Source organism: Schistocerca americana, chromosome 2 (assembly GCF_021461395.2).
Source record: "Schistocerca americana isolate TAMUIC-IGC-003095 chromosome 2, iqSchAmer2.1, whole genome shotgun sequence".
Lineage (NCBI taxonomy): Eukaryota > Metazoa > Arthropoda > Insecta > Orthoptera > Acrididae > Schistocerca > Schistocerca americana.
Window position 1 is genome coordinate 114,557,129 of NC_060120.1, and position 12,522 is coordinate 114,569,650.

Here is a 12,522-nt window from a genome sequence, read left to right on the forward strand (position 1 = left end):
GCATGCCTACAATGTCAGCGCTGCAAATTAGGATGACACGCTCACACGGAAATTGGGAATTTCATAGGACCATCAGCAAGATTTGCCCATGTCCATGTGGATGTAGTGGTCCACTCCTAGTTTCTGATGGCTCTAAATACTTGTTAACAGTGGTAGACAGATGCACGAGATGGGCGGAGGCCACTTTGATCACTGACATAGCGGCAGAAACTGTTGCAAAGGCATTTGTCTCTCGATGGCTAGCTCACTTTAGGTGCCCCCTGCATATCACAACATATCGAGGCCACCAGTTTGAGTCTAGTCTGTTCAATGAGCTAGCTAATTTATTTGGGTTCCAGCACCACCATACAACAAGCTACTATCCAGCAAACAGTGATATGGTGGAGAGATGGCACAGGACGTTGAAGGCAGCTCTCATGTGTCATCAGAGAAGCTGAACATAAGCATTTCCATTGGTTCTCCTTGGATTACAAACCACATACAAGACAGACATCAGTGCCTCAGTGGTGGAATTGGTGGATGGGGAACCATTGAGAATCCTGACAGATTACCTAACTGTCAACGCATCACCAATGCCAACAAACCTCTCATCATTGATACATGAAATCTGTGAGCATGTGGAAACAAAGAGAAGGCCTACAGTATCTAGACATGGTGAGCAATCAGTTTTTGTGCATAAGGTGTTGGCAGACTGTACACATGCTATGCTCCGCACAGATTCAGTCAGAGCGCCACTACAACCTCCATATACTGGACCTTATCGAATAGTATGATGCAACACCCATACTATGGACCTCTCACAGAATGACAGAACTATTAGTGTGTCCATAGAGAAGGTAAAACCCACATGAGTCTTACCAGAACTGGAGTATTATGACACTCAACAGGATGAGAAGGACCAAAGTTTGGAACTCACTACACATGATACGGCAGAAGAACCAATGGCAAGAGGACATGGAACCACAACACAACAGCCCACACCAGCTCCCTCATCCTCACAGCAACAAGTCGTCCGTACAAGAGCAGGGAGACAAGTCTAGTTTAAGTACGCATTTATCCTGGGTGCTCTGCACTTTAAGGGGGGAGGGGGGGCTGTGTGGGAATGTGGGAGTAGCCAGTGATGCATGCTTTGTTACTCCATGTAAGTGCAATGGACGTTAGATATAAGTATTTACTCTTTGACTGTTAATTCAGTTAGTTTTCTTTTCCAAGTTGGAAAAATAAAGTATTTTGTGCAAAGCTGTATGTGGGTTTAATTTGTTGCCCACAGATGTGTTTCAGTTTTTTCTGAAACTTCTGAAATATTTCCAGTTGGGAATGTGTAATAGATTAATAATTATATTTGTGATGATAGACATGATTACATGTGGTGTTCTATGCAAAAACTAGTCGTGTCTAGACTTTTGAATTTATAATGAATTTTTACACACAGTAGAAAGCTGAAAGCTGCTAATTTATAAACCTCAACATCTATATTCCTGCATTTAAATGATACTCATGCAGACACAGTACATCAATTACATTTCTACATCTGAAAGCAGCATTTGCAGCTAGGACCATCAACAATGTCACAGGTTCTAGGAGTATTCCTAGTGGGAGATGCATCACTTAAGTGATCTTATAAACAATAAGCAACACCATAAAAGTTAAATGATTCACAGGACATTAATAATGATATGCTTAGAATAGGAGATAAAGCATCATGTGTCATAAGAACAAACAATTTACATCAGTCTCTCTTGTAAGTAAGCACAAACACTTATATTCCTTGAAACGAATGGTGTTGTGCATAAACAAATAATAAATCCACATGAAAAATCCTATATCAAACCATATCCAATTCCTTTATCAGCTAAGAAAGGTGCCCAAACTGAAACCAAAGGAATGGAAAGATGAGGCATTATTGAAACTTCAGATGTCTGCTATGAAAACGTATTAATAGCGATTAAAAAGCGGGATGGATCAGTCCATTTGGTATTAGGTACAAGAACCTTAAATAAAATAACAAACTGAATATTTAATTTAGTGACATATATCCCAAACTGTGATCTGGGATGCAGATTTTACAACTCATATATAGTAATAATACCACAGCACACTATCCCGTTGGCATTATGAGTTACATGTTATCTGATCATGAGAGAAACTATGGAACAACAGAAAAAGAAGCTCTGGCAATGGTATGGTCATTCAAGAAATTTAAATAGATATTTTATGGGAATCAAACAGTAGTGCACACCAATTAGAGTGCATTATAATTCCCATTGAGAAGTAGACTGTTTTACAGCAGACTTACTCAGTGGGGTTTCTTCTTACTAGAATTTAATTTTTCTATTGTTTATGTCAAAGAACAAGACAATATGGTGCCACATGTATTATCTCAGCTCCTATTAGTGAAACCAGCTTGTCAAGATGTAAATGAATGATGGTACTTTGCTATTTATTTTCTGAAAGTTGGCAAATTTGAAAAGACATCAAATGTTTTTGCAACAGTTTCTCTCATCTCCTAAGTGTGTGTATAAATTTCTAAGGTACCAAACTGCTGAGGTCATCAGTCTCATTTCCTACGTGAAGATGATTTAACAAAGTCTATTTAGGACAACTTCAAAATTATCATTTTCAGGAAGTTATATGAGGATGGTTTGATAATTTTTTATCTAGTAATAGTCCGCAGCTCGTGGCCGTGCGGTAGCGTTCTCGCTTCTCACGCCCGGGTTCCCGGGTTCGATTCCCGGCGGGGTCAGGGATTTTCTCTGCCTCGTGATGACTGGGTGTTGTGTGATGTCCTTAGGTTAGTTAGGTTTACGTAGTTCTAAGTTCTAGGGGACTGATGACCATAGCTGTTAAGTCCCATAGTGCTCAGAGCCATTTGATTTTTATCCAATAATACCAGAAGGTGTTTGGGATTTTGTGGATATGGATATTTTGGTCCCCTGTGTTATGGCTGGGTAGGAATGGCATAAATTTTTGTGGTAGTTACTTGTTGGTCTAAATTGGTGAAACTGTATCTTTTAAAAACAGCTAATGCTAATATTGTAACTGATAAACTGAGTTATCATAATTTTAAGAAGATAAGTAAACCCAGAAAAGTTATTGTCTGACAATGGATCTCAGCTCACTGCTAAGTAGTCCAAGGAATTTTTAGCACAGGAAAATGTAAACCATACATTGTTTTCCAAATACCATCTGCATGCATATCCAGAAGAGAGAATTGTGCATGAACTAGAGAAACCCTGTAGAACCTGTTGTGCAAATGAGCATTTCAAGGGGGTGAAAATTGATTGAGAAATTTGAGAGGATGCTGAATGAATTGCCCCATTCAGTTATATAATTGGCTCCTATGGAGGTAGTAGAATACCTTAGAGTACTCCTTTCCTGTGTACTTCCATAGATTTGCAAGACAACAATGCAAACAAGCAAAAAGATAAGAATTTCTATAAAGCTATTAGTACAAGCTTAGCTACTGCTCAAACTGTATGTTTTTTCTCACATGTCCATAATTAAAGTTCATCAGTATTTAGAAATTTAAGAATTATTTTATTAAGTGGAAGTCAGAAGAATAATGAAACTCTAAAATCACTTTTAATGTGGCTTTTACTGTTGATGGATATTAAACAGTTGTTGGTTTTGAAAACTCAGAGAGGAGAAGTGACATATTGAAAAGCAAGTAGTCATGATTTTAGTTTTTAGTCCAATGCTCAGATATGTCTTTCAGCATACCATTAATGTTAGCAGAAGTGACTGTCAAACTGTAGAGAATACTGAAAAACAAATACTCACTATTTTATTTCTGACATCAATGCTCAGAAACAGCTTTCGGCTTCCCAGTAGTGGTAGCAGTAGTGACTGACCAGCTGTAGAGAACAATACCTATTACAAAGCGACAGCATTAGTACGTTTGGTTATTAATGAATTCATTTTCTTTTTCAATATTTTTGAGTTCAGTTTGGTAAGAAATTATACTTTGTTTCCTCTCCCTCTCATACTTCCACAAAATTAATATAAGTTGCTTCTCCCCTTACCCCTTTCCCCCCCCTCCATCTCCACCTCTACTTCACCTTTTGCCAGCTGAATTCCTGGGTTTTCTCTTGGATGGCTGGATGGTAATATCAACCCTTCTACCAAATGTGATTTCACTGTCTTACATATTAAGTTCATTGCCTGGTTATTAATATTTACTTTATATTGGTTAGTGATAAATATTAGTTGAATTTCTTCACAAAATTATGATAATTTAGATAATAGTTATGTCAAAAATGTATCACTATACATTCTTTTCAGGTGTTGCATTTGTAATGTGCTGTGCAATTATGAATCCACCACCTCCAGTTGTGTTCAAAGCTGACCACCCATTCCTGTTTCTTCTCATAAATAGGGTTCACCAAGCTATCCTTTTTGTTGGAAGAGTTCAGGATTTAGCATCAAGGTAAGGGTTTTTAATGTTATTTTTCTTATTTTGTGTCTAAAATAACCAATTGTAGCATTTTATTATTATTTTTTGTTGCTGTGAGTCTAAAACAACCAAGTTAAATTTTTCTGTGGATACCACAAGTATTTAGTTGATTTATTGTCATTCTACAGATGTGACTGTTGTCTTTTAAAATTAAAAGTTACTTATAATATTTGTAAAATTGTAATAGTGGCCTGTCCTATGACAGTGTGTAACATCACATAACAAGGTATGTAGGATTAATAAAAATATGGATGTGTGTTGCCTTGAGCAGATGAAAAAGTTAAGCATGAATATAATAGTAATAGTCTTTAAACTCACGATGTGCATCCATTTTGCACTTCACTTTGCAAGCAAATTAAATATTTCTTTTTGAGGTTCAAGAGTTTCAATGATGAACTACATAAATAACACTCAGTGCCTGTTTATTAACATATGGGGATCGAGATGTTACGTACGGTAATATCGAACCCAACATCAAGTATTCGCTCGTTTATAATGAATTAACTTTATTTTTATCATGTCAGTACAAACACATCCGCTCGAATACAGAGTTCAGAACACACTGAGATCAACAGTTTTCAAAGAAGTTCGTTCTCAAAGATGAGACGGTCGACTCTTGCAGTCGATAACCGCCACACAGCCCCCGCCAGTAGTGCGGAGCATGGTAAGGATGATGAGAGGCGTGTGTGCACCCGGCCGGCTGATGGCGCAGGTGCGCGTGACTGATCGTGTTGTGGCAGGTGCTAGCGCGAGGCGCAATCGGACCATTTCTTGATGTCTTGGTAGGCGCGACCAGCGGAGGGAGAAGGTGCAGAAGGTGTCCACAGGTTGACCGTGCCATGCTGCAGATGGCACGGTGGAAGCAGAAGGTGGCAGCGTGTCGGTGGGGAGAACATCGTCGTGCCGAGGCTGTGCGGCGCAGTGGGGTTTTGATCCGATCAAAGGCGCGGAGTGCGTAGAAGATGCGATGCGATGTATTGTCAAAGTATTTGCCAGTGAGCACCACGGTAAGTGCAACGTGTCCGGTAACAGTTTGTTATTGGCTGTATGACATAAAGGAGCAAGCATGCTGTAGCTTAACAGGTTGCGTAAGAGATGCCAGATGAGCAACACTCGCAGTAATGACGGAGTTGTAGAGGAGCTTGATGTCACAGCAGTGGAGAAAACAGCAAGTTGCACATGACTGACCTTGGCAGCGGATGACTTCAGTATAGACGGAAGCATCACCTCAGAGTCCATGAACGCTGTGCATGAGGTATGGCGACAGCAAGAGTTGGTGGAAGGCAGACGTGGTCGGAGAAACCATGGTCAGAGCAGGAAGGCGATGAGACGTAATGTGAACATGAAGAAGTTGAATCGGCGGATGAACTACTGCTGCATGGCAGAGAGGTGACACAGTTTGATGGAACTGGAGCTGCGTGTGTGCTGTTGCTGTCGGCACTGCGGTCGAGTCGTAAGGCTGCAAGCTGGTCACGCAAAACTGCTGCACAGTCATGTGTCAGAGCAGAAAGATGCTCTCTCGTCGAAGCAGAAATGGCAGATGTGTTGGTCGTACATTGCAGAGGTAGCAAAGAGGGCGGCAAAGCAAGCGGCACTGGAATGCGGCTAGTTATGCCATGGTACAGAAATGAAGTGTCTGCAACTACCAAGGAAAGGTGGCAGCGACGTAAATAAGTTGCTTGTATCACATCAGTAACGTAGAATTTCCACTTGAGGCGGTATGATGATGACAGTTGTGACATCTGGGACATAGATCCATGTAGCGTGATCGTCAGGGTATTAGTTGTAGCTGGTAGTAATGGCAAAGGATCGTGAGCAGTCCGAGGCGGAACAATGACAGGAGCATCTTGTTGCATGTCGTGCTCGGTCGGTGTCGGCTGCAGCATGTGTAACTGATCTTGTACCAACAAGTTGTATATCGCAATTTTCTCACGTAGCTGTCGCAGTTGTTCAGGCGAAAATGCATCTCGTTGCATGTCATGCTCGGTTGGTGTCAGCTGCAGCATGTGTAACTGATCTTGTACCAACAAGTTGTATGTCACAATTTGCTCACTTAGCTGTCGCAGTTGTTTAGGCGAAAATGTATGTCGTGAAGCAGTCTGCTGTGTATCACTGAGTAAGAAGGGGTCAAAATCAGAATCTGTCTCTATCAAAGGGTAACCTGGTGTACAAGACAAGGTCGGCAGCACAGTATTGACATAACAGTTTGAGTAGAACAGATCGTGTGTGTGGCCGCGAATGTGAAACTCAGTACTCAGCGGCAGCGGAGTGAGAACACGTTCACTGTTGTATGAAGCATTGATACGGCTGCAATCGTCTTCTGGGGTGAGTGAACAAGTTGCGGGCACGGTCGAGTAGTGAACGGCCGGGCGGTAAGCATGCGTAGTGTCGGCGACTTGTTGACAAGATGCGGGTGCGGTAGCCGTGGCGGGATCATATGTCGCGCAGCTGTTTGTTTTGACTGTGTTGAGGTCAGTGAGCCAGCAGGCGGCAGCCGTGACGTCGCTGTCGGTAGCGGTTGAGCAGAGTCGGTGCGGCTCGGGTGCTGCATAGAGAGAGGCGTGGCATGTCCAATGTTGCACTGAGAAACAGCCAGCATTGTCGTCGGTGTAACTCTGAAAGACGGGCTGTGCGGAAACCAGGTCGAACGAATTTGCATGTGGTGCAGGCGACACAGTAGCCGTGAAGGGCATTTCTGAATTCGACCAGGCATGCGATTTAGTCGTAGTTCGGAGTTCATGTGAACTGGGATTTGAAACATAGTCCCCATCTGTTGCAGTCCATTGTTTGGCATGATTGTCCGATGTCGAAGCACTGCACAAAGTTAATTCATTACACAAAAGCAAGTCAAAATTCTCCAAATTAATCAGTGAAGGAGCACTGCTCTGACCGGAAGTGAAATTACCGACGCGTTGAGTGGGTTTCGACAGATGACGTGTGCACCTCGATCGCATTGTCATTGTGTGAGAACGTGACGAAAGTTACCAAAAAGCATGATTCACACAAGAGTCGGGAATTTACACACTAATTACACTTCCTGTACACTGCATCCAGATGCGGCACAATGCGAAGTCGATGGACGTAGAAATCTGACAAAGGTTTGCTGCATTGTTTGTGATGTTCCAGTACACATTTCTGGCATCGTAAGTGGCGTTTGTGAGCATCGGGGTCTCACTATGGGGATCGAGATGTTACGTATGGTAATATCGAACCCAACATTAAGTATTCGCTCATTTATAATGAATTAACTTTATTTTGATCATGTCGGTACAAACACATCTGCTCGAATACAGAGTTCAGAACACACTGACATCAATAGTTTTCAAAGAAGTTCGTTCTCAAAGATGAGGCGGTTGACTCTTGCAGTTGATAACTGCCACAAACATAAACATGAACTTTACACGAGTTATGCTCAGCACATGATGTCTTACAGAAGAATGCTAACTGAAATATCATATTAAAATAATTTTCAAAGTCATTGCTACATAATCACATTTTATCTTTGCCCATTCCTTCAGAGGTTGCATCCTATCACCTGACAGTAGCTGGCACCCATGACCCACACTGGTTGTCGAAATTCTCATTGCCAGAACTGCACTGCTCACTTGTAACTCAGAAAAACTCTAAAATGCATAGATAGCAGTAATAACAAGTAAATGTACCCAGTTCATGAGTTTGCTGTGTTGTATAACATTAAACTTGGACCAAGTGAATGAGGTAAATGTCAATCTGAATTACCACAAGGAATACTCAGCAACATTCCTAAATCAGCTATTGGCATTATTGTTGTAAATCAGCTGCGGATACAAATTGTGTGTTGTATATAAACAGTATCAATTATTAAAGCTTTTGTGTTTTAAAGATGGAGGAAAATAATGGGAAGAAATTTTTTAGACTTCTTCAAGAAACTCCTCTGCAGTCGAAAAACAACAAAATAGTCAGCTATCTGTAAAGTAAATGAAAAGAAACAATATAATTCTGAGTCTTAATACTCTTGAATATAGAATACTGCTCACCTTGGCAGCCTAGAATGCTAGGAAAACAGCTTGTGACATACTCAGGCAGTGTGGTTTCAAACCATATTATCATTATAACCAATATGAGTAATTTGATAGAATGGCTAATTTGATAGCAGGGTTTCAGAAGTTTGTTGAACATGATGAAAATGCATATGGAAACAGGATACAAATAGCAGTATATGGAATAAACTGTCCCCACTAATATATTTCGACAAATATCATACATGTGCATACAGTACAAGGTATAAGAACTGACTGAATTAACATGGTGGCTCGGATGAGCGACCTGAGTCCCAAAGATTCATGTTGTCTATGGTCGATATGACCTATCGACACCATACAGCCCCCCCACCCCCTCCGCAGTACAGAGTACTACATGTGAGTCTTCAGGGAAGACCATGTGGGTATCGATGCTGTTGGTGGTCGTACGAGCTGGTAGACGCACGATTGGGACCTCCACCCCAACCGGGACGGGGTGCAGAGGCAAAGCGGCAGGAGGCAGGTCCACCTCAAAGTTGTTGAGCCAGCAAGAATGGACGATGTGGCGGCCAGCCTGAGAGCAGGCAGGTAGAACGGCAGATGGCGGGGTGTAGGTGTGGCAAGCCCGGATGCTAATTGAGCCATCCTGCGAGATGAAGGTGCGGATTGTCGTCAGGTTGCACTCATGAAGGAGGGTGAGGCTATGCACAGCACTGACGTTTAACTGCTCATTGGGTGGTGGGGTTGCAGTGTCTGTGAATAGAATGAGAACTCGGTTGTCGAGAGTGACGATTGAAATGTTGTCCACGCAATATGAGGGTACGTTGCAGAACAGGATGACTACGGGAAAGGGTGTCCCTGTAGTCGATGAGGTAGCAGCAAAACCCGCAAATGGGGTGGTGGGTGACATGTCTGAGAAACCCGAAAAAGACGACAGGGAGACTTCGAGGGAACAAAACGGCATGGTGGCCGAGGAGAAACATTGTCGGACTCCATAACGGGAGGGAGACTGGCGGGAGAGTCGTTAGGAGAACCAGACTGAGCCAGCAGAGGGATGTCGGGGTCCACAAATGCTGGTTTGAGTCAGTGTAATGAAACACTTTGCTGACTGTCTTTGACGATGATGTCGAAAGTTGTATCGCCCCGCCGGAGGGCTCTAAAGGGGCCAAGATAAGGTGGTTGCAGAGGTTGTCGGACCGAATCATCTCTCAGCATTACATGGGAGCAAATGTTGAGAGCGGTTGGCACATAAGTGTCTGTGGGGAGTGGCTGATAGGTGGGTGCAGGCATGCACGTTTGAAGTGGGAGCGTATGTGACTTATGGAATCTGGTGATGGGGGGGGAGTCTTCAGGTACTTGAGGCTGAATGAGTTCTCCTGGTAGGATGGGGTTCTCCCCGAAAACGAATTCTGAGATAGTTCCCTGTAAGTCGGGCTTGAAAGTTGAACAAAGGCCCAGCAGTATCCATGGAAGTGCTTCAGACCACAGGCAGTCGTGGCACCTGAGCACCGTTTTTAGAGTGTGGTGCCATTGTTCCACTTACCTGTTGCTTTGTGGGTGGTAGGCTGTGGTGTGAATTTTCTTTATACCACAGACCTTACATAAATGGTGAACAGGGAAGACTAAACATGCCAACCCTGGCCGGTGGTGATGGTGGTCGGACAACCAAAGCTAACAATCCATGAGGAGATAAAACCCTTGGCCACGGTTTCGGCAGTGATGTTAGGTAAGGGGACTGCCTCTACCCAGCGGGACGTGCGGTCAATTGTGGATAGAATGCATCTGTGCCCTCTGATGGGGGAGGAGGACTGATGTGATCAATATGTACATGACGAAATCGTCCTGGAGGGATGTCGAATTTGCCCAGCGGTGGGGTCGGGTGGCAGCCAAATTCGTTGTGTTGCCAGGGGTCACAGCTGTGTGCCCAGGTCTGTCAGTCCCGTTTTATATTTTTCCAAATGAAATGCGTGGAGACAAGCCATGTAGTGGTGCAGATGCCAGGGTGAGCGAGGTTATGCAGCGTACTGAAGGCCTGCTGGTGCCAGGGGAGGGGGGGAGTAATGGGCGTAAGATAGTGGTAAGAAGAGTCGCACCACACCTCATCCACAACACTGGGGAATTTAGCTTTAGTAAACACAAGGGATGTTTGAGGGTCCGTGAGGAGAGCTTGAGATTCCTCGTCGGAAGCTTGTATGGCAGCCATGTTGGATAAGTCAATGATGCGTGAAATAGTATTGATCTGCAAAAAAAAATCTGCGGCAATGTTGTCCGTACCTTTGACGTATAGAACGTCAGTTGTGAATTGGGAGACTACATCAAAGTGATGGAAATGTTGAGGGGGGTGGGTCCTCAGGGGAGGTTGCAGAAAGTATCTGCGAGTGAGTGGTTTGTGATCCATGAGGATGGAGAACGAGCAACCCTCCACATTGGCCTCGTAGACTCCAAGAAGTTCTCTATTGAAAGTGGAGTATTTCTTCTGAGCTGTTGATAATTTTTTAGAGAAGAAATGAGGAGGGGAAACCATGGCTGCCTTGCGTTGCTGTAGTACCGCTCCCTCTGCGATGTTACTGGTGTCTGTAGTGATGAACAACTCGGCCAAGGGGTCAGGGTGGGCGAGTGTCACAGCGTGAGCTAAAGAAGTCTTTAATGCATTGAAAGCCTCCAGCATAGGTGCAGTCTAGCGAATGGGTTTGAGTCCTGAAGTCTGTTTACCTGACAGTGAGTCTGTCAGCAGGGCCCACATGTCAGCGGCAGAAGGCAGGTGATGACGGTAGTGATTTATTGTGCCCAGGAAATGTCGGAGTTCTTTGTAAGTAGACAGGGGTGGCAGTGAAGTGTTGGCATGCATGCGAGATTTAGGAGGCTGTATTCTGTCGGTGGAGACAGTGTATCCCAAGAAAGTGACAGAAGGCTGATGCAACTGGAATTTTCCTTTGTTCACCTGGATACCATTAGAGTTCAAGGTCTGGAGGACCATGGATAAATGATTTTCATGTTCCTCAGCTGACTTGCTGAAAATGAGTATGTCGTCCAGATACACGAAGCAAAACTCAAAATGTTGTAAGATGGAGTCAATGAAATGCTGCCACATTTGCAACATGTTTTTTAGGCCAAATGGCATGAAGTTGTATTGGAACAAACCAAGCGGCGTGATAATAGCTGTTTTAGGGATGTCATCTGGCGCTACGGGAATCTGGTGGTAGGCACGTTTACAGTCAATAACACTGAAGAATTGAAGAATATTATACAACCCCCTACGCATTGCTTCCACAAAGATAGTCAAGACAAGATTAGACTAATTATGGTGTGCAGAGAGGGGTTTAAGCAATCATCCTTCTTCTGCTCCATACAAGATATGATCAAAAATTAATCTGAATATTTTGTTTCTCTTAAAGAATCTTTATTTCTTCTTCAACATCAATTTTGTTCCCTTCAAAGTAATCCCCCACAGAAATAATACACTTGTACCAGCACTTTTTTTAGTCTTGGAAGAACTTTTGGAACTCACTTTTCGTTATGATGTTCATGTCCTTCAGTGATTCTGTTTTTATCTTATCAGTGGTGGCAAAACATCATCCTTTCATGGTTCTCTTCAGCCTTGTAAATAGAGAGAAGTCACAAGCGAACACATCTGGCCAGCTTGGTGGCTGAGGCGACAGAACAGTTTTGTTTTTTGGCAAAAATTCATGAACAAGCATAGAGGTGTGAGCAGGAGCAATTTCCATGAGTGGTTTTGCCACAATTTCGGTTGTTTTCTTTGGATTTCTTCGTGTAGATGGTGCATATCTTCCAGGTAGTATTCCTTATTGAACATATGACCATAAAGCAGGAACTCATGATGTGCTAACCCTTTGTACCTGAAGAAAACAGTGAGAAAAACCTTCACATGTAATGGAACATGTCGAATTTTTTTAGGTCTTGGCTCTTCAGGCAGTTTCCATTGGGACAGTTGGGCCTTAGTTTCAATGTCATTCCCATCTACCTACATTTGTCACCTGTTATAATCTTTAGACACTCTGGATCATTGTTGACTCCATTCAGTAATTTCTGACTGATGTCCATAAAGTATAG

General features: G+C 43.0%; 1 protein-coding gene across 2 annotated transcripts in view; it reads left to right on the forward strand.

The window, feature by feature from the left end:
* LOC124596242 (serpin B8-like) overlaps nt 1-12,522 on the forward strand; it is a 211,746-nt gene that overhangs the window by 193,270 nt on the left and 5,954 nt on the right. For both annotated transcript variants that reach the window (XM_047135304.1, XM_047135305.1), the window contains exon 8: nt 4,282-4,426. In XM_047135304.1, coding sequence (XP_046991260.1) covers nt 4,282-4,426 — 145 coding nt within the window. The remainder of the gene's footprint in view (nt 1-4,281; nt 4,427-12,522) is intronic.